This window comes from Pan paniscus, chromosome 19 (genome assembly GCF_029289425.2).
Source record: "Pan paniscus chromosome 19, NHGRI_mPanPan1-v2.0_pri, whole genome shotgun sequence".
NCBI classification, from domain to species: domain Eukaryota; kingdom Metazoa; phylum Chordata; class Mammalia; order Primates; family Hominidae; genus Pan; species Pan paniscus.
Window position 1 is genome coordinate 74,502,497 of NC_073268.2, and position 22,305 is coordinate 74,524,801.

Below are 22,305 nucleotides of genomic sequence, written 5' to 3' on the forward strand. Positions count from 1 at the left end.
GTGGCTTCCTAAGATCCCCCCAACCCTGCCAGGGCCCCCCGAGGGCCCGCCCTGGGCCTTGTGGGCGGTGACTCAGCATGGCGCCAGACTTGCCTCCTCTACCTCCCTCCCCCACTTCCTCTTCAGTTCCCTCTTCCCTTCCCCCTAAAGGCTCCACCCCATCCCCCCAGTTTCAGAGACACTCAGGTAGAGACTAGGGCCTCTGGAGGCCTCACCTTCAGTTCTGTGAACCCCTGGCTGGCCGCTTCCAGCCACGCTAGCCACCCTCCAGCGTCCAAACGAGGCAGCCACAGCTCCCCTGCCAAGGTCTTGGTCTCCAGTCCACCCCAACCCTGAGGTCCTGACTGCCCAGAGCCTCAGTCCCCACCTTTCACCCTCCCCACCAGCCCAAGATCCTGACCCCCCAGGGCCTAAGTCCCCAGCCTCCCCAACAGCCCAGGGTCCTGACCCCCCAGGGCCTCAGGCCCTGGCCTCCCCACCAGCCCAAGGTCTTGAACACACCAGGGCCTCAATTCCCAGCCTCCCCACCAGCTCAAGGTCCTGACTCCCCCAGAGCCTCAGTCCCAGCCTCCATAGCAGCCCAAGGTCCTGACCCCCCAGGGCCTCAGTCCCCAGCCACTCCACCAGCCCCAAAGTCCTGACTCCCCAGAGCCTTGATTCTCCGCCTCCCCACCAGCCCAAAGTCCTGACTCCCTCACTGCCCTGCTGTTCCCCTGGCAGGAGCCCAAGGCTATCCCAACAAAAATGGTGGCCATGTTGGGCGGAGGAAGAGGCTGGCGCCCCTTGAGACACTGGTCCCACTTCTCAGCCTCTGCGTACCCTCTGCCATCCCCGCCTTACTCTCCAGCCCTCCTCCTTGGACACCTCTTTCCCAGCCTGGGGTCCAGGAGCCATTTTACCTTCCTTCACTAGAGAGGGTTTCAAGGCGCTTTGCCCTGAGCTTCCCGCATGGGGCTTGCACCCAAGCTCCTTGACACCCCCAACGCGCCTCCACCCAGACCAGCAGCCCAAGCCCCTAGAGGCCCCGAGCTGAGGAGCCCCAGTTGGGGCAGCAGTGAAGGTCTGGATCCTTACCTGAGGCTGCAGGGCGGAGGAGAGCTCGCCCTGTGCTCCAGGCTCCGAAGTGGGGTTCCCTTCAGGGAGGGCAGGGCTTATAACCCCGAGGCCACGTGGGCCAGATCTCAGGGCGCCCAACGGTCTCAGAGCCCGCCCCGCCCCCGCCCGCAGGGGATGAGCGCCCTCCCTCCCTCCCTCCCTGGGGAGGACAGACTGACAGGAAACAGAGGGGGGTGGGCCCGCGGGAGGGCTGGGGACCCTCTCTCATGCCCTGGGCAGGTGGCTTCCGGCCCCAGCTGCCCTTCCCCCCGTGGCACCAGCTCCAAGGGATGGCTCAAGAGCCTGGGACTGACTCAGTGCATGGAGGGTGACCCCAGAAGACCAGGGCTCCTCGACAGGGCCCTCGGTGAGTGCCCAAAACGGGGAGTCCAGAATTCCAGCACAAGAAAAGGACCTTCTCTCTGAGCCCCACCGCTGCTGACCTCAGCCCAGAAAACTCCCTTCCCTTCCCAACACTCAGGCCAGGTCTTGGCTCCTCTGCGTGTGCTCCCGAGGGCCATGGAGGTGCTGATGCATGAAGGGCGTCCATGGAGACTGTTGTCCTCAGCACCCCACAAAGCCACCCCTCCTGCAGCCTCAGCCTGCAGGGCACAGTGCGGGGGACACTCTCAGGCCCGGTGGACTGATGGCACTAGGCTAGGTGTTCATGCTCTCTTTGGGACCTGTGGGGACAAGAGGGCAGGGCAGAGCTGGGTGAGGATCAGGTCCTAAGGCGGGGCACAGGTGCTACGCGGAGAGAAGGGGGCTTGGAGGAGTGGAGGGAAAGAGGCTCGAGGGAAGGTTCTGGCGGCCACCGGATGTGGGCATGGGGCCCACCCACCTGCATGCCACCCCCGATTTCCCCATGGGGAAGGCAGGAAGCTGCCCAGCCCAGGGCCCCTGGCTGGGGGAGGGGAGTAGGGTGTGGGGGTGGGCAGGGGACAGCGTGGGCTGAGCCCGGCCCATACCATCTTCCCCCAGCGTTCTCCAAGCCTCTCCATGGGCTTGGCTCTGGAAGCAAGAGGAATGGGTTTGGGGAGGTAGGAGCGGTAGAGAGAAAACCACCCAGTGACGCCTTCCCAGAAGGCCATGGACCTCTTCTCTGGGTCCTCCGTTTAGGCCCACACAGACCTTAGGGAGCTGTCAGATTCAGGGCCTAGAAGAGGACTGGCATGGGGGCAGTGGGAAGGGAGATGGCCCCACATCCTTCCCTCCAGGAAGGGGGTCCTTCAACCTGGAAAGTTGCCCCATTCCCAGGTCCCTAAAATGGGACAGAGAAAGGGGGAACAGGGCCTTCCCCCCCCTTGAGTCTAAAGAGAAAGTGGTGAGGAGGGTTGCCTTGCAGGGCCAGCTGGCCAGAAATGGGGCGATACTCCTTTAAGAGACCACCGCTGCCTCTGACCTGGGTGGAGGGGAAGTGGCTGCCCCAGGCGATAAGAGGATAAGAATATCAAAGTTGTGCAGTAACCTGGGTTCCTGGACCCCCATTCTTCAGGGCTCCTCCCCTGAGAGCATCTTACCTCCTACTCCTGCTTATGATGCCTCCATAGCCCTCACTTCAGAGGCGTCCTGTCCCCACAAAAGAGAGTCACAGAATGGGACCCAGGAGCCCGGCTTCTGGGCCCAGCTATGCCATAGACCCCTCAGCATGTGACCTGTGGCGAGTCAGAGCTGAGGTTCCAAGGGACACACATGGCTCCAACAGTCTCCAATCTAGCCCTTCTCCTGTCCTGAGCAGGGTGAGGTGTCCCTGCTGCCTGTTGCCTTGTGACAACAGAGGCTGATTTTCTCTGTACAACCTCAATGCCTAAAGACCACCAATAGTTTTTATTTTTATTTATCTATTTTCTTTTTTTGAGAAGAGAGCTTAGGGCCCAGCTTCTCTGTCAACGGAGCTTCTGGGGTCAGGGGGTTTCTGGAGAGTCTAGGCCCTCTGCTGGTTCCCATCCCGAGGCTGGGGCTAAAGAAGGATGGAATGAGGACCTGGACTTTCCCCAGCCCAGCGATGACTCCCGACTCTGCTGGGCCTCAAACCAGAAGAAATGGTACAGGGCCAGAGACAAAATCAAGGACAGGGGAAGGGGCAGAGTCTAAAATAAGAATACAGAGACAATAAGAAACTTTGTGAGAATGGCTAGGATACATGGAATGGGCCGTCCACCTGTGACTGGAACAAGGCTGCTGGACTCGAAGCCTGACGTAGGCTGCCACCACCCGCCTGTGTGACTGACCAGCAGGTGCCTGAGGGAAGAGCAGCCAGTGCCTGCATGGAAACACACATGCAGACACAGCGGCCCAGAGAGCCCAAAACATTCAGACACAGACACGCTGTCGCCGACACACCCCGCAGTCCTGTACACACACCTAGAGGAGGCCTAACTACACTCCTGGACACACCTGCGTCCTCCCCAAGAGACACAGGGAGGGTCACCTGGGAATCTGGGGTCAGTGCTTGACAGGGTGACTGGAAGGAACTGGGGCGGATTCAGAACATAAGTACCTCTGTGAGAGTGGCCTGGCTCCCACTCCTGCCTCCAAAGCCACCTGTTGCCTGAGTTCCCCAGGATGAGAAAAACCAAACCCTTGATGTCTTTGTGGAGAGAGGAGTTCAAGTTGATACTTCAAACTCTGCCTCCTTGGCGGCCGATCCAGGTTCAAGCAGGCTGTCACTGGGCAACCTTGGCTCACTTGGACTTGCTGTCAAAAGTCCCCCACGGCCCTCTCTGGTTCTGACATTCAGATTCTTGCTCAGAGGAAGTAGGGGGCAGGGGTGGCAGGAACAAGGTGGGAACAGCCCTTCATCAGGATAGAGGGATCTGGGCTTGGAATCCTGGAGGGCTCCAGGCTCATGGTCCCTCACTGCCACCCCCACCTTACCGACCTGGGGGACAACCATCTCTGTGTGCCAAGCTGAGGCTGTGGGTAGGCAAAGGTGAGCCGGCAGAGAAAAGGACACAGGACCTGTCCTTGGGCACTCCCAGCCTGATAGGCAGTGTGTACGAGTGTGTGTGTCAGTGCAAGTGAGTGTCTTGTACCCAAAGCAGGGGCAGAGCTTCAGGTCTGATGGGGACACTTGGCTCCTACTTCTAGTGAGCACTGAATCTGAGGGTGAAGTAGACACACACATCTACATTTAACATAGTAACGGCAACAGGCACAAGGCCATCCCAGGTGGCGGTTGCCAGGGCCCAAGGGGCTGGGATGTTGGATGCTGCAGTAGCAACCTTAGAGTCACAGGAGTCCCATCAGAGAAGGCTTCCTGGAGAATGTGAGTACAGGTGGAAGAGGGTTTAGAAGGAGAGATTGGGCAAGGAGGAGAAACAGGGAGAAAATTGTCTTTTGAAGGCCTAATGCCTGTAAGGAGAGCAGGCCCAGAGGGTGGAAGAAATGACACAAGCTCATTGTCCGCACATGAAGGCAGAAAAGAAAACCAACCCTTCCCTGCCATCTGCATGGGCCTGGGGCCCTCACTCACAGGCAGGCAAGCAGCCAGTGGGAGATGGCAGCCCAGATAACCTGCCTTACAAAGAGCCAACAAGAGAGAAGCCACAGACTTAACCACTCACAAACAGGAAGTCCAGAAGGCAGAGCAGACCCGCCCTCCAGTAAGCTACAGTTGGGGACAGGCCTGGCCACAAAGGAGGGAAACTGAGCCCCTAGCATTGCAAAATGGGGCTAAAGCAAATTGGAGTCAATAGTCCCAAATGTTGAGACCCTTCCCCATCTCCCTGGAGGGGCAGCCAAGGGAAGCAGGTGCCAAGAGAGGCAAGTGCCTTAAGAACCTAAGACAGCCCATGTCCCCTACAGAGATCATCTCAGCACCTCAGAAGATCTCTGTCTCATCTCAGAGCCTTGGGAGCACAAGGAGTGCTAAAGGGCCTCCAGGCAAGGAGGGCGGGCAAACTGGCTGCCCCTCAGCCCCTGCCTGCTCGGCCCAGACTCCCCTAGGTTTAATTTCATACTCTCCTGCTCTACTCTGTCTGGCAAGGGGCAGCTCCAATGCACAGTGGCCCACACTAGGAGGTCACTTTGCACTGGGGCAGGGTTCTGGCTCAGGTCTCCTGGGATCATAAGACCCAAGGACTTTTAAGCAGCAAGGTTAGGCAGCAACTGGTCCCGAGTCAGGAAACGGAGTTGCAAGCCCAGAGAGAGGCAGAAGGCAGCCTGAGGTCACAAAACAAGTTAGGGCCAAGTTGGGTTCTTTCCACAACATCTGGGAAAAGGCAGGACGGGCTGGGTGGAAAGGGGGTGTGGGTGTGAGGAAGGCTACCCTGACCACTGCTGTGGGAGTGGCCGTGAAACCAGAAGCTTTCTCCTCTGGGATCTTCTGGGGACACAAGTGGAGAGATGAAAGCTCCCTCTGGACTCTCTCCACACACAGGTGCTGGGTTTAACTTGCATAGCTGCACCTGCTCCAGTTCCAACTGCTGCAAATAAATTGTGTGTGTATGTGTGGCGGGGGCAGGGAGGGGGTCCAAGAGCTGGTTTTCTGCCTGGAACCCACTACAATCCCTCATCAGCCCCACTCCCTATCCCAACATCAGGATCACCAAGCAGAGGATAAAATTAAGTGTCAAGAAACTAGGGGTCTAATCCTCACCCTGTGATTATTTATGGTACAATTCTGGGCCAGTCACTGAATCTGCCCCTAAACCCCAGTCTGTTTCTTCACCTATAAAAATGGGGAGGGAGTTGACCAAAAGACTTGTTTGTGCTCTAGGAAGTCCCCAAGAGCATAGGAGCCCAGAGACCTCGCAGGAGGAAGCAGCAGTATCTGTGTTCCAAATCCTGCCCAGCCCCCAGGCAGCCATGGTATCTTCTCAGCTGGCTTGAGGGCACACCTCCCAAAATGCAGAGAAGGCAGGGTGGCTAGGAATGGCTCTAGTAGAATTCTCCCCTTATCTTGTCTGGAAACAAGGGGCAAAGAGCTATCTATTTCCTCCTGCCAGCCTCCTGCCCCCAACAGGATTCCTCACATCCCAGGACCAGCTGGAAAAGGTGGTGAGAGTTGGAAAGAGACTGCTCAGTGAGGACTGCCCTGCGAACCAGCTTGGATTCATCCCGTTCACCTCCACGTTCTGCACGCGGGGCCGAGGGAAGGGAGGCAGCCCAGGCAGCTAGAGAACTTGATGAAACACACTCAATCTGAATCTCGCTTGATCGTCATGCTGACCCAGTGAGGTAAGTGATGGTATCCCCATTTCAGAGATGAGGAACCGGAAACTCAGCGAGGTTAAGTTTCACCTTCCTGAAAATCGGGCACCCCGTTTCTGTTCCCCAGAGGGAGCTCAATTCAAAGTCCCCAAAGAACGGGTCTTCTGTGAAGACCTGTTCTCCCCTCACAACCCCGTTGGAAAAAGCAGTGGGAGCGACCCAGGGCGGACCCTCTGGCCCAGGCTTGTGGGTTGGGGGGCAGAGGGGCCTAACTGGGTGGCCAGGTGGCCCGCAGAGTCTCTCCAGCAGCAGATGGCCTCCCCAGCCCTTTCCTTCAGAGCCTATTAAGCAGTCAAATGGGGGAGGGTTGGCCCCCAAGGCCAGGGACCCAGCAGCAGCAGCAGCTCACAGCACTGGAGCCGTTAAAAAGTGACTCAACCAGAAAGTGCGTTTGAAGTGACGCCCGCCAGGGCCCCAGAGCCCCAGAGCCAAACCTCAAAAAGACGAAGTGAGAGAGACAGGCCTGCGGGGGCTGGGCCAGGGGTGGAGACCCAGCCTGGAGCTGGCCTGGCCAAATAAGGGCAAATGCACTAGGGCGGGCCAATGGGGCAACAGCGGCTGGCTGCGTCATGGGGCTGCGGCTCTGGGGAGGGGGAGGTGAGAAGCCTGGGACAAAATGGGGGTGGGTGTCAGGGGTCCCAGCACCTCTTCGAGGGGTCCCAGGGTGGGTGAACACAGGAGGCATGGAAGCCCTCACCCCCAAGGAGCCTTTGTTACTAAGGTCAGTGGACCTGCAACCCCAGAGCCCCACCTGCAGGCTGGATGGGGTTCAAGGAAGAAAAAGGGAAACCTGGAGGACCCCCATGCCCCTGCCCCAGTTATGGGCCCTGGATCCCCATCTGCCATGGAGAACTGAAGGGAGGCCATAGGGACAGCAGCGTTGTGCAAGGGGAAAGGCTGAAGCACCAGTGCAGCTTCACCAGGCCACTGACTGTGGGCGAGAGATGTAATGGAAACTCAGTTTTCTCATCTGTGAAAGGGGAATAATATTGCCTCGTGGGATGGCACTGAGGGTCAAATGCAATAATAGAGGTGGCCCATTTTGAACCTGGAAATTGCCATAGGGATGTAATAGATGATTAGTGTAGAGGCACAAGGCCAAAGGCTGCTTCTTAGATTCTTGTTTCCAGGTGCTATAAACGATCCCTTTGCAAGGATATCATGTGGTTCTCAATTTTGGCCCCTGGTGTCTAGAACAAGGTAGGGGGAGGTGCCAAGGCCAGAGGGATTCCTGAATCTTAGTCCCTAAGCAAAAGCAGAAGAGACTGATGCCTGCCTGCCTCCAGCTGATTCCCCAGGGCCATACCCCCCTTCATTTCTCCTGCATCTCCTCACCTTCCATGAATCCAGACCATGCCCCACCCCTCCTCCTGAGACCCCGCCCTCCATCTCCCGGCCTCTCTGGGGTGCAGGGCAGAGGAAGTGAGTCTACTCAGCTGACCAGAGAAAGTGCTGCAGCTGCCTGCACAGGGTGGGCCGACTGCTGGCTTGTTCAGTGCCTGTGATAACTCCCTTGCCTCAGGCCTCCCCAGCCCCTGCTGGGACCACTGGCCCAGGAGGAAGTCTGGGCTCTGGCTGCCACCTGCTTCCTCTCAGGAGTTCTTCTCCCTCCCAAGCATGGATTTGCATTTCCCCCTCTGCCTTCTGCTACTCAAGCCCCCAGGGATGAGGTGACAGTTAACCCCCCACTTCCTGCTAGTGGCCCCAGAGCGCTCACTTCCTTCCAGGTATTTTCCGGGATGGGGGAAGGGGTTGAAAGGGTGGTAGTTGCTGGGTTTGGAAAGGGGATGAGGGATCCATTTTGGAGAGAAACTGAGGTCCCCCTACCCTGCTGTCTGAAGCTGCTCCTTCCCTTCCCTCACGCTCACTCTGTAACACAAGAGCTCAGTTTGCAGGAAGAAGAGTGCATAGGCCGGAAGCAGCACACAGGGGCTTTCAAAATGGGCTAGGCCAGCTCTCTCTTAGAGGCCCAGGCCTCTATCCGCCATACATAGACCCCCAAGGAAAGTTCCTTGGACTTCAAGTTCCCTATCGGGACAACATAATGTCTGCCCTCTACCCGGAAGGCAGAGGGTTGAGAACGGGGGAGTGCCAAGGCATAGAGGGGAAATGTTTTCCATCCTATTTCTCAGAGGATCTGGCATGCTGGTACCAGCAGCACAAGGCAGAGTGTTCTCTGCACTCAGTTCCCGCTTCCTGGGATCTTATGGCAGAGAAACACAGCATCTTTAGACAAGAGGTACTGAGCTAGGCAGTGTAGGACATACAAAGTAGCAGCGACCCGCTCCTGAAGTCAAGCTGACCAGTCTCTGGGGCTCAGTCCTCTCCTCTAAAAAGTGAGGGGCTGGCCTAAGTCATGACTCCCCCAGTCCTAATGTTCTGTGGTCTGCCTTCACTCCTCTGTAGACTCTGCATCTCACCTTCCCACTGGTGAAGGCCTGGAAACCCCAAGACTGAGGCAGGCAGCCATGTGCTCTTCTCCCCAGTCTAAACCTTATTGGTGCAACCTATAGCAATTTTTACCAAGTGTGGCTGTCTGTTCTCCTAGGTCAGACAAGACTGGAAGGGGGACAGCCACACATGAGCAACAGAAGTGACAGCTGACAGGTTGCTATGAATCCAAGAGGTAGAAAAAGAGTCAGTCCCGGAACCATTTCACCACATGATACAAAAATGGAGGTTTACAACAATGACTTTGAACCAAATCAGGTTAAATCACATTCAGAATCTTGTATCCAAATAGCAAGGAAGTATATAACACATTTTTAAAAATTTAAGCTAGGTGTAGTGGCACATGCCTGTAGTCCCAGCTACTTGTGAGGCTGAAGCGGGAGAATCTCTTGAGCCCAGGAATTCAAGGCCAGTCTAGGCAACATAGTGAGACCCTGTCTAACAAAAAAGAACCACAGAAAAACAAACAAAAAAACAAAAAAAAAAACCCCAAACCAAACTTTATCTTATAAAAAACGAGAACATAAAGATTAAAATTTTAAAAAAACCTTGGCCAGGCGCAGTGGCTCACGCATATAATCCTAGCCTTTTAGGAGGCTGAGGCCGAAGGAACACTTGAGGCCAGGAATTTGAAACCCTGTCTCTACAAAAAATACCAAAAATACCCCAAAATGAGCTGAGTGGAGTGGTGCACACCTGTATTGTTAGATACTCTAGGAGCTGAAGTGAGAGGATTGATTGAGCCCAGGAGCTGGAGGCTTCAGTGAGCTATAATCGTGCCACTGCACTCCTGCCTGGGAAACAGAACAAGACCCTGTCTTTGGAAAAAAAAAAAAAAAAAAAGCCCTGGTGCTTGAAGGAAAATGTTTCTGTTTTGATTCAGTTTTGATGTATTTATGTATGATATATGTGGTGGAACACCTATTACCCAACAATGCTGAAAGGATGAAATTCTTGTCACACCTATCTAGAACTTACCTAGAGATAGGCAACCTTGGATAATGACAATTCCTTACATACTTAGTTTACAACTCTCAAATTGCTTTTGCCTAAATTATTGTATTTGATTTTTTTTTTTTTTGAGACAGGGTCTTGCTCTGTTGCCCAGGCTAGAGTGCAGTGGCACAACTGGGACTCACTGCACCCGTGACCTCCTGGGCTCAAGTGATCCTCCTGCCTCAGCCTCCCAAGTAGTTGGGACTACAGGCGTGTGCCACCACGCCCAGCTAATTTAAAAAAAATTTTTAGTAGAGACAGGGCATCACCCTTTGCACAGGCTGATCTCAGACTTCTGAGCTCAAGCAATCCACCTGCCTCAGCCTCCCAAAATGCTGGGATTACAGGCGTGAGCCACCACACCCAGCCAAAGCAAACTTTTTATTTGAAGTATAACAGTGAACAAATCCTAAGTATATAACAATATATTTCCAGAAAGTGAACTGACCTACATAACTAGCATCAAGATCAAGATAAAAGGCCGGACGCGGTGGCTCATGACTGTAGTCCCAGCAGTTTGGGAGGCCGAGGTGGGTGGATGGCTTGAGCCCAGGAGTTCGAGACCAGCCTGGGCAGCATGACAAAACCCCGTCTCTACCAAAATATAAAAATTAGCTGGATGTGGTGGTGGATGCCTGTAGACCCCGCTACTTGAGGCACTGAGGTGGGAAGATCAACTGAGCCCAGGAGGTTGAGGCTGCAGTGAGCCATGATCATGCCACTGCACTGCAGTCTGGGTGACAAAGTGAGACCCTGTCTCAAAAAAAAAAAAAAAAGTGAAAGAAAATAAAAGAAAGAAAGAAAGGGAAGGAAGGGAGAAAGAAAAGAAAGAAAAAGGAAGGAAGGAAGGAAAGAAAGAAACAAAATATAACCAGCACCTTAGGTGCTTCTCATGCCCTCCTCCACCACCACCTATCACAGCTAACCACGATCCTGCCCTTAACATCATAGTTTTGTCAACTGCACTTCCTAGACAAGAAACTTCATTTTAGAGGTGACTTGGGAAAGTCACAGGGTTGGTGGCTGGTGGAGGCAGCAGGGCCAGGACTCTGCCCTTAGTTAGATACATGTATTTTCATCGCACAAGTCTCAGTGTTCCAGTGGGGTGTGACGGTGCCATCATCAGTCTGCAGATGGAGGGAGGTGAGGAGGAAAAAGAGAGGTTGGGAGGTGTGGGGCACACAGGTCAGCAGGTGCGTAAGAGCTGCTGGAGTGGAATAGAAGATGCAGCCAGGGGTAACTCATGAAGGGTTAGACTGGTTTCCCAATGCTCTGCACAGGAATCCTTGAGTAAATCCCAAGGATCCCCTCCCTGGGCCATTGCCCCACTGCCTCCATCTCTTTGGCTAATTTTAGACTTAGGGACTAGAGTGGTGGGATTAGAGTGGTTGGTGGGCTCAACGTGTAGGGACAATGTGTTGTAATAACTTCACTCAGAAGAAAGCTAATGCCTCACACTGGTTCTGTTGAACACTTACGGAGGGAAAAAAAACTTGCTGTGTTTGTGAACAACTATGTCACAGTTAGTAGCCCTAAACTTGGTGTGGACATTATATTTCTTGAGCTGAGGCTCCACTACTTGATTATGGCTAAAACACTTTAACTCTTTTCTTCCCCGCCCCGAGACAGAGTCTTGCTCTGTCACCCTAGCTGGAGTGCAGTGGCACGATCTTGGCTCACTGCAACCTCCGCCTCCCGAGTTCAAGCACTTCTCCTGCCTCAGCCTCCCATGTAGCTGGGATTACAGGCGCCCGCCACCACACCTGGCTAGCTTTTTATATTTTTAGTAGAGACGGGGTTTCACCATCTTGGCCAGGCTGGTCTTGAACTCCTGATCTCATGATCCACCCACCTTGGCCTCCCAAAGTGCTGGGATTACAGGCATAAGCCACCGTGCCCAGTCAAGACACTTTAACTCTTTGAGTCTCAGTCTCCTCATCACCAAATAAGGATGTTAACTAGTTCCAGGGTTTCTGTGAGAATCAAATGAGATACTGGATGTGAAAGCCCTTTGTCAACTGTATTTGGGTTTGTTTTGTTGTTTTCTGAGACACGGTCTCACTCTGTCCCCCAGGCTGGAGTGCAGTGGCGCCATCACGGCTCACTGCAGCCTCAAACTCCCAGACTCAAGGGATCCTCCCACCTCAGCCTCCCAAGTAGCTGGGACTACAGGTGTACACCACCATGCCTAGCTAATTTTTTGTATTTTTTGTAGAGATGGGCTTTTGCCATGTTGCCCAGGTTGGTCTTACACTCCTGGGTTCAAAGTGATCTGCCCACTTTGACCTCCCCAAAGTGCTGGGATTAGAGGCATGAGCCACAGCACCCAGCACCTTTGTCAACTGTAAAAATATTTACATGAAAGGCTTTACTGATACTAAACATGAACCAGACTTCCAGACAAAGTTATTATTAGTCTGTTCTTAAACATGACCTACCTGCCTCTTTGATAGAGACCAGATGTCAGGGAGGGGACCTGAGGATCAAGTAGCAGGCTGCAGACAGACTAGGAGTAACAAGGCAGAAGCCACACCAAGAGCAAAGCCTCAGTTCCCAACCCTGGTGAAACTGCTCCCCTCCAAGACCAGACCATCCTGACCCTTGCTCTATCAGCTACCAGTCCTTTCTTGAGCTGGAGGCTGCATTATCAATGCACTGCCACTGAGCTCCTCAGTGTTCTGGGAGACCCTAATTCCACAGTATGTGGCAGGGAGGAAGTAGGGAATGAGGCAAGGGCAGGCAAGGGGAAGGCAGCCTGGCTACTATTCCTAGTCTCTGCCTGACTTGCGTCTGTCCTTGTTGAGCTAGGGAGGAGGCTTGCTCTTCAGGAGAGAAGCCAAACTATTGAGCAAGCCAAGGAGAGATCTTAAGATGCTATGCACTCAGAACTTCGGCAGCCAGGATGGGACTGAAACTCTGACAGACACAATGGGCCAATGGGGCAGGACATAGCTCTCATGGCTGCCCTCATAGCCATGGAAAGCAGGGCAGCAGTACCAGGACCGCCCACTCCCAGGGAGCTGTGAACCAAGTCCTTGTCTTAGTTTCTTTGGGTTCCCAGTAGAGGATGGGACTCCAGCACCTTTCTGCCTGTCTGGGTTGCTGAGTGGCACCACCTGCATGTTCAAGTACCAGAGAAAGCAAGAAAGCTAATTCAGCAGCAGCTCCCAGGGAGAGCCCACTTGGCACAGTCTGTAGAGTCCAGGAAGGAAAACAGGCCACCCTTCCCCCACAAGCATCAATGCCTATGCTATGTCTTTTGCTTCCTGTGAGACTGTCAGTTAGGGCCCAGTTCAGTGTAGGGCTGAGGCAGCCTGAATGTGGTTATTTGTGCAAGCTCCTCTTGCCTCCCCTCCCCACAACTGTTTCCATTCTCACCAAGCAGCCACGTCCGGGTCAGACACCCAGGACAGCAGCTGGGGCTTTCCAAGGGACTTTTTGAGAAGCTAGTGAAAGTTGGGTGTTGGCTGCACAGCCTGGGCACTTGCTGAAACGCACTTCTTCCATCCAGGACGTAAGCTCTAGCCTGGCAGGGTTGCTTTCAGGTTGAAATTGAACAGAAATCACCACCCATGCAGCTTTCTGTTTGCTGGGCTGGGGAAATCCTTGAGAAACTCAGTTTGGAGTTGGGGTTATCTGACCATTCCCTCAGAGCTTGAAGGCACCAGAGAAAATGGTTTTGGTTTGAAGACCATGAGTGGACATGAGCAGCCCGGCCAGTCCCAGTTTCCCTCCCATAGGCCTATGTGAGGACAAGGAAGGGGAGTAGACAAACTAATCAGAGTCAGGTCGCATCTCTCCTCCTTCCCACACTCTCCAGGCCACAGGTTAACAAGCAAAATCAACTCAAGAGCAACACCAGGTGGCTGAGACACAAAGCCCTAGCACAGGCAGCTCTGCCCTAGCACAGCACAGCTCACCCTGCAGTTGTGGTTCTCAGCATTTCCCCTACTATTTTGGCTGATTGTGCACATATTCTATGTATTGAAAAATGGCCCAAAAAGGAGAGCAAAAGTATTTCACCTTTATAATACTTATATAATTTTCACATAGCTTCGTTTCTACAATCACAACAATCCTGAGGTAAACAGGCAGGGTGCAATCATTCTCTTTTTACAGGGAGAACAAGGAACTTAGGGAAATCAAAATAGGGATACTAACAGGATTTCTGTGGAAATTTAAATGAGAATTTGTGGTAAATTTTTTTATCCTAAAACAACTCACCTTGGCCGAAAAATGGGATGTTACCCAAGGTCCCCTACTAGGCCAGAGGAGAAAAGGACCTACCTCCTACAGGGGCACAAACAAGGGAGACTAGGACTCAGTGGTCGCCCAAGGCCCAAGGGTCTCCAGTGAGTGCTTGAGACTGGCCTAAGGTATAGGAAGAGCAGTGAAGAGAAGAAAATAGACAAGCAGGGGAGGGAAGAATTATTAAACATGGTCAAGGAGCACTCTACAAAGCCTCAGGATTTCTTCAAGGGATACTGCTGTGCCAGGTCTCGAGGGCAGAAGGATACAAGTGTGAGACACCAGGGCCACCAAGTTGATGGGGTTACTGAGCCTCTGGATCAGCACCCTCTGATAGGAAGCAAGGAAGCACACTACAAAGGCTGCAATCCCAGAGGCTGAGACAGTCAAGAGAGAGTAGAAGGGCCTCTGCTGCTCTGGGAAGGTTCTTATAGGGCAAATAAGCTATTACTGTGCCTAAGAGAATGGAAGAGGGAGGCAAGGCAGGTGTCATGGCCTTCAGAACTTTCTCGAGGTTCATATTTATTGACATTTGACCTAGAGTCCTTGGCATGGGGAAGGCACAGACCTGGGCCACGGGTAGGAAAATCAGCATCCTACTCTCTCCTCAATTCCATCTGTTAATCCACCAACCCAAATCCCTCCCACCCCACCTGTAGTCCAAAGAAGATAAAATGATAAAATGATGTGCTGCTCTCTCAACAGTCAGCTGAGTCTGAATTGGAGGGTAGGAAGTATTTGAAGTTCTGTTCATTTAGTTCCAGAACAAGAAATAAGCAGAGGCAGGAGGTGGAAAGCAAAGATGCTGGCAGCCCTGCATCTTGCTAGGTCTTTATAGCTGTGTCTCTGGATTTGTAGGCCACTCCTCGACTTTTCAGCTCCCGCACGATTCCTGAAGCAGGAAAAGAAACAGTTCTGTGAGGTAAGATTCAGAAGGGTAAGATAGGCCACTCAGCTGCCACCTTGAGGGGGGTACTATAAGCAAACTGGAGTTCCTAGACTACTTATTAATCGTCTGCTTGGCCAGGCACGGTGGCTCATGCCTGTAATCTCAGCACTTTGGGAGGTCAAGGTGGATCACCTGAGGTCAGGAGTTCAAGACCAGCCTGGGCTACAGAGCAAGCCCCCATCTCTACAAAAAAATTTTAAAAATTAGCCAGGTGTAGTGGCTTGCACCTGTAGTGCCAGCTATTTGGGAGGCTGAGGCGGGAGGATCCCTTGAATCCATGAGTTCAAGGCTGCAGTGAGCTCTGATAATGCCACTATACTTCAGCCTGGGTGACAGAGACTCTGTCTCAAAAAAAAAAAAAAAGGTCCTGCTTAGTTGACTCATTACTAGTGAAGACCCAGGCAGGTATTCGGTAAGAATGAGAAGAAAAAGAGGGATACATGTAGTCATCAAAAGCAAAGGTTCTAAGCCAGGCACCTGTAGTCCCAGCTACTCAGGAGGCAGAGGTGGGAGGAGCACATGAGCCCAGGAGTTAGAGTCCAGCCTGGGCAACATAGTGAGACCTTGTCTCTAAAAAAAATAAAAAACAGAAACAGCAAAATTTCTGGAGCCAGAATGCCTGGATTCCAATCCTGGCTCCTCATTTACTAGCTGGTGACCTCCAGCAAGTGATTTAACCTCTCTGTGCCTGGTTCCCCCCATCTGTAAAATGCTGAACCTCATAGAATGTGAGAATTGGCATTAATTCAGATAAAAAAACTTCTGCAGAGCTTTACAGTAAATGAACATTGGCTGTTATGATTATTATTACCTTGGGGCAGGCGACCAGTGACTGACACCGCATATACACCTGGCTTAAAGTTACCTGAGAGAGAAGAAAAAAGATACAAGATTACAGTGAAGTTAGTTAAGACTCAAGATCAAATGGAAGCTTAAGCTAAACATTAAAGAAGTGATGCAACTCCAAGAGAAGAGCTATCCCCTCTTTTGGCTACAAGTGTTAAATGACAAGGCACAGGGCACTGCTTCCCTGTGTTTCCTACAACCCGATCTTTCCCACCCTGAGGTCACTCATCTTGCTGATTTGAGACTCCCTAATGGACCTGAGGAACAGTAACAACACTACAACTAAGCCAAAAGGAGAAAGGCCGACACTTACTGACTCGCTGCCACTTGGAGACCCAGCTGTCCTCTGGACTCATCATCGCAATGATTCTAGGGAGGGAAAAGAAATGGAGAGTCAGCCTGAGCCTCCCTGGGCCTGAGCTCAATTCTGAGAGAGGAATCTAGGAAAAAGCCAAGTACTGAGTCTCCATTGGAAAGCTGGCAAAACTGCCTTCTGATGTTGGGATGAGGCTGACTCAAAGCTAGGACTGACAAAAGTTCTTCATTCTTATGTCCTTGGCCTGCCAGCCACAGGTCAGTTTCCATCCCCAAAAGATTATCTCACTCGGCTCACAAACATCCTTAGCCTAACATTCCCTAGAAAATGAGATGGCTTTAGGACTAGGGGTCCAATAGTTACAACTAACACAACTACAAGGGGTCTAGGGCCTAGTGCAAAGAGGAGGGTGAGTGAAAACAACGGATCCTCCTACTAGAAAGGAGTTCAACTTGGCTAAACTTTTCCTCTTAATGACCTATACATATGGGGACCCCTCTAATGACCTATACATGTGGGGTTCCCTTCTCAGAACCTCATCAGTAAGCTGAGACTCAAAGGCTGAGATAATACATGAAAAACACCTAGCACAAAGACTAGCACAGAGTAGGTGCTAAATAAGCATTAGCTCTCCTCATTATCCTAATAGTCCTTCCCAGGTAGCTGTGATTCCAGAGGAATGGTAAGGCTATTCAAGGGCTAGAAGATGCTGCTTGAGCAAGATGGGTAAGCAATTTTGTCATTCAATGCATTCAATCAAATGCTTACTGACTGCCTATTGTGTGGGTGTAAGCACTGACATTTGTTGACTGCCTCAATATGCCTCCCCTCTTCTCTCAGTAACAATCTTGGATTCTTATTTGAGAAGATTCCCTTCCCATCCAAATCCTACATTCTCAGCCATGCGCTGTTAAGTGGAACCGACCCTACCTCCAGGGGTGACAAGCAGAACACTAGCCCCCAGCCCTGCAGCCTGATGGGAGATAGGCATGTATGCAGGCCATCCTCCTGACCACAAGTATATTCTTCTCTGTCCTTCACAATCTATCTTTTTAGCCTTAGGGTCCCTACAGCCCAACCTTATGATTTAACCTAAACAGAATTCCCACTGTTCTCCAAAAACATCCTGGTTTTCCCCATCCTAAGCCTTTGCTCTAGTCACTCCCTTTATTTGGAATGTTCTCTCTCTCTTACCTCAACTTCCTCAAAAATCCCAAACTTCTTGCCTTAAGAGGAAAGTACTACCTCTTCCAATTCTGGTTGAGGTCATCTAGCCCTCTTCCGATCTTTAATTTGCCCACTCTTTAAGACCTAATATGCACTAGAATTATACAAATAATTCCTACAACCTAACAACAAAAAAACCAAACTGAAGTCAAAAATGAGCAAAGGCCTTGAATAGGCATTTCTCCAAAGATATACAAATGGCTATAAGCACATAAGAGGCTCAACATCACCATTCATTGGGGGAAATGGGACACCAAAGTCACACCCATCAGGATGGCTATTATTAATAAATAATTAAGTGTTGGTGAGGATGGGGAGAAATTAGAACCTTTGGGCACTGTTGGCGGGAATGGAAAATGGTGCAGTTGCTAAACAGTATGACAGTTCCTCAAAAAATTAAACACTGAACTATCATATGATCTAGCAATTTCACTTGTGGATATACAGATGATCCCTGACTTACCTTAGTTCAACTTATGATTTTTCAAATTTATGATTTTGCAAAAGTGACATGCATTCAATAGAAATCGTTTTCAAATTTTAAATTTTGTTCTTTTCCAGGCTAGCAATTCAGTACAATATTCTGTCATGATGCTGCGCAGCAGCCATGAGCCACAGCTTCTGGTCAGCCACAGTAACATAAGCGTTCTGAGCACATTTGAAGTAGGCTAACTTATTATATTCAGTAGGTTGGGTGTGTTAAATGCACTTTTGGCTTATATTTTCAACTTATGATGGGCTTATTAGGTTGTAACTCCTCGGAAGTTGAGGAGCATCTGTACTGAAAATAATGAAAAGCAGGGACTTGAACACATATTTGTATACCAATGTTCACAGCAGTATTATTCACAAATAGCCAAAAGGGAGAAACAACCCAAGATATCATTGATGAATGAATGGGCAGCAGAACATGCTATACACATACAAGGGAATATTATTCAGCTCAAAAGAGGAGGGAAATTCTGTTGCATACTACAATATGAATGAACCTTGAAGACATTATGTTAAGTGAAAGAAGCTACAAAATGCTACTGAATGAGCCCATAGGTACCTAAGGGTGCCTAAGGTGGCCAAATTCATAGAGACAAAGCATGGTGGTTGTCAGGGACAGGAGGGAGGAGAGAATGAGGAGCTAGTGTTTAATGGGTACAGATGAAAAAAGTTCTGGAGATGGATGGTGGTGACGGTTGCACAATGAGTATGCACTAATGCCACTGAATTGTGTATTTAGAAATGGCGACCGGGCACAGTGGCTCATGCCTGTAATCCCAGCACTTTGTGAGGCTGAGACGGGAGGATCACCTGAGGTCAGGAGTTCGAGACCAGCCTGGCCAGCATGGCAAAACCCTGTCTCTACTAAAAAAGTACAAAAATTAGCTGGGCGTGGTGGTGGGCGCCTGTAATCCCAGCTACTCAGGAGGCTGAGGCAGGAGGCGGAGGTTGCAGTGAGCTGAGATCGTGCCATTGCAGCAGGGCGCTGTGGCTCACTCCTGTAATCCCAGCACTTTGGGAGGCCGAGGCGGGTGGATCACGAGGTCAGCAGTTCAAGACCAGTCTGACCAATATGGTGAAACCCCGTCTCTACTAAAAATACAAAAATTAGCTGGGTATGGTAGCAGGTGCCTGTAATCCCAGCTACTCAGGAGGCTGAGGCAGAGAACTGCTTGAACCTGGGAGGCGGAGGTTGCAGTGAGCCGAGATTGCGCCACTGCACTCCAGCCTGGGCAACACAGCGAGACTCCATCTCAAATAAATAAATTAATAAATAAGTAAAATGGCTAAAATGGGCCGGGCATGGTGACTCATACTTGTAATCCCAGCACTATAAGAGGCCGAGGTGGGCAGATCACCTGAGGTCAGGAGTTTGAGACCAGCCTGGCCAACATGGTGAAACCCCGTCTCTACTAAAGATATAAAAATTAGCTGGGAGTGGTGGTGGGTGCCTGTAATCCCAGCTACTCAAGAGGCTGAGGCAGGAGAATTGCTTGAACCCAGGAGGCAGAGGTTGCAGTGAGCCGAGACTGCGCCATTGCACTCCAGCCTGAGTGGCAAGGGCGAAAAGTCTGTCCAAAAAAAAAAAAAGGCAACAGCTTTTGGGCAATGATCTATCATTACTACACCTCCCTTCCCTTCATTTTCAAAAAAAATTTTCACGCATTTAACAAACATTATTAAGATTACATTCTTTCTTCTCATGTTAAGTCTTTGAAATCTGGGGTATATTTTATACTTAAAAGCATGTCTTAATTTGGACTAGACACATTTCAAGTGCTCAGTAGCTACACGTGGATAGTGGTCACTGTATTAGATGCATAGCACTAGTATGTCCCAAAATAACTGTTGAGGCTGGACACAGTGGCTTACACCTATAATCCCAGCACTCTGGGAGGTTGAAGTCAGAGGATCATTCCACGCTGCAGTGAGCTATGATCATGCCACTGCACTCCAGCCTGAGCCACAGAGCAAAACCCTGATTCAAAAAAAAAAAAAAAAAAAAAAACCCACACAAAATAACCCCCAAAAACGAAAGGCTGGGCCCAACTAGGATTAACACTTGCCCTGCATTTACTTCTCTGGGTGCAGGTTGGGTAATGCAGAAGTGAATGATGGAAACTGAAGCAGCTTACCCATCAAAGGAAGAGCTAGTGCAGTCATATACCATCTCTCGGTTACCCTTCATTTGTAGATATGCATCACAATTGTCACAACCATCATATTCAAACTGGTCTATAGTCTGGGAGTGAAAGAAAAATAAAGGAAAAGGAGAGATAAGCATGAACAAGACCAAGAGAAAAAGTAGCTTTCTCAGTACTTCGACCTGCTCAATTTCTTGTTTCCCTATGTTGACTTTGTATCCTAAGGTTCCCCACCTACTACTCTCAAAGCTCCATTCCTAAGTCCCACCCTCCCACTCCTTCCTCTCTTGTTCCCAATTCCGTTTTATCTATTCCTTTCTCTAGTCTACTCAGGGTCAGGCATCCTTTCCGACTACTCGCTCAGCAGCGGATCCCCACCCGCCTCTGACTCCCAGTGTCTTTCGGCTCCAACGTAAGTTCACCGAACGTCTAAGAGCTGAGGATTCAAAGGCATGTTAAGACCGCCCCTGCCCTCAGCTGCAAGACCTGTCCGCGATCCTACGAGGTAAACGATGGCCTCCTTCGGCTTCTCACTCCCCCTGCCACCTCTGAGTTCTGAGACTTACTTTTCTCTTTACTGTCCCACAGCCCCATTCCGCCCTCTTTCCCCGACCTTGGTCCCCCATGGGCCCTACAACCAGGTCCCCGACTGACACCTTGACCAGCGAACACAGCAAACAGGCCCGCAGATGCCGCAGGTCCTTCGGCACCGTCTCCAGGGCCATCTTCGCCGATGGGAAGAACAACAGGGAGCTAGACGACCACAGCCTGTGCACCCGCAGGAAGTAAATAGCTCGTTACCCAGAATGCCCACCACTTCCGGCGCTTAGACTTCCTCTTCCGGTGTGGGCGGGCGCCAGCTCCGCCCCTACCCCCGCCAGAGGAGATGGTTTCTCCCACCGGCAGGCGGGGAGGCTGGGCGGCCGGCCGCCACCTGGGCCGGGGCGCGTCGCAGCCACCTGAGCCCGCCGAGGGCGCGGCGGAGGCTGTGTAGGGTAGTCAGCGGGCCCCCGGGGCGGGGGGGCGGCTGCGCTTGCGCGGGAGTGTGTCGGGCTGAGCCGCAGCGCCGAGACGCGGGCTGTTTGATCTGGGCTGGTGGCCCTGGGCGCCGGTCCTGTTCCCCGATGGTAACCCGAAGTTTGTTTTTTTTTTGTTTTGTCTCCCCGTTTTAGAAGCATTGGGGGCAGTGAATCCACTGTCTCCCTCTGGATTGTCTCTGCAGAGACCGAGAAGAAATCCAGGGACAGCCCCACCCCTCCTTCCTAACTGCGAGAGCGCTATAGGGTTTCCACTTGCTTCCCACAGGAATGCTGGCCTGGGAGCTACGGCGGAAAAAATGCGTATTTATCTTTTAAAACTCCGTCTGTTTGCTCGTTCCGGCTGATAATTTATACTTTGCGCAGTTCTTAGCGCTTAGACACGGTTCCTTTACTAAAGACCACTTGTAGGAGATTAGGTGTCCTTTTTTTCCCTTTCATTTCACCGTCTAGGAAGCGAAATGCCTTGTTCTATAGGCACCAAACCACCACCCCTACCAAACCTTTCTCGGGGAAGCAGAAGGGGAACTTGTGCCTTGTGAGGAAGCGACAAAGGCCCCTTCTGGCCCTGGAGACTTCACGCCAATGGAGCACCAGCTCTCTGTCCTCGCAATAGCCCGAGTGCAGGCAGAACGCAGTCATTTGTGTTTATCTGAGAGGAGCTTTGGGATATAAATAGTTTCAGGCCCCGCTGCTCTGTCATTCCAGCCCAGCCTCCTGATTGAGCTGCTTCCGGGCGGGCTTGCTTCTTGTTGGCGGTCCCATGCTGTGTTCAGATGGGCTCTGTGACAGGTTTGGATGTTTTCTATCACTGAATAAAACTTTCCACTTTGGAACATGTTTTCTACACTCTATTATCTCATGTAAGTCCTGCAACAACTATTAAGTAGGCCCATTTTATGGACTGAAAAAGCGAGGCACAGAGTATTTGCCCAAGGTCTTAGTCACTGAAGTATGATAATGTGTGAAGCGAACAGTATAATAATAATGACTGAAGCACAGTAAGAATCCAGTCATGCTTTCTCCTTCCCTGATCTCACTAAGCCACACTTTTAGGGGCTTACAAACCAGTTCTTATTGCCAAGCCCTCTACTCTACCCTATCCTTTCATGAATCGGAGCCTAGCCTCTGATAACAGAAATAATTTACTTCTCTTGATGTAGAAAGAGATGACGTTACCCTGAGTGACAGTCACGACAGAACAAAACCACAAGACCAGACCACATTTGTGGATAAATATATTAGCAAATAAATATATTTCTTAACATAGTGCCTGATTCAAGCGTCTGT

General features: G+C 51.3%; 2 protein-coding genes across 3 annotated transcripts in view; one reads left to right on the top strand and one right to left on the bottom strand.

Moving 5' to 3' along the window:
• LOC103785903 (uncharacterized) overlaps positions 1-22,292 on the top strand; it is a 25,550-nt gene extending 3,258 nt beyond the window's left edge. The window contains exons 2-5 of one of the 2 annotated variants that reach the window (XM_063598783.1): positions 6,045-6,276; positions 20,303-20,483; positions 20,567-20,763; positions 21,151-22,292. In XM_063598783.1, coding sequence (XP_063454853.1) covers positions 6,045-6,125 — 81 coding nt within the window. In that variant the 3' untranslated portion in view covers positions 6,126-6,276; positions 20,303-20,483; positions 20,567-20,763; positions 21,151-22,292. Of the gene's footprint in view, positions 1-6,044; positions 6,277-20,302; positions 20,484-20,566 lie in introns of both variants that reach the window. The other variant, XM_063598782.1, reaches the window with a different exon arrangement.
• On the bottom strand, positions 13,761-20,768 carry SUPT4H1 (SPT4 homolog, DSIF elongation factor subunit). Its single transcript, XM_003817385.4, has 5 exons — positions 20,635-20,768; positions 19,970-20,076; positions 16,113-16,168; positions 15,765-15,818; positions 13,761-14,896 (listed from the first exon to the last, which is right to left on the bottom strand). Exons 1-5 carry the CDS (start codon positions 20,701-20,703, stop codon positions 14,829-14,831), a joined length of 354 nt encoding a protein of 117 aa, XP_003817433.1. The 5' UTR covers positions 20,704-20,768; the 3' UTR covers positions 13,761-14,828.
• Positions 22,293-22,305: the final 13 nt, after the last annotated feature.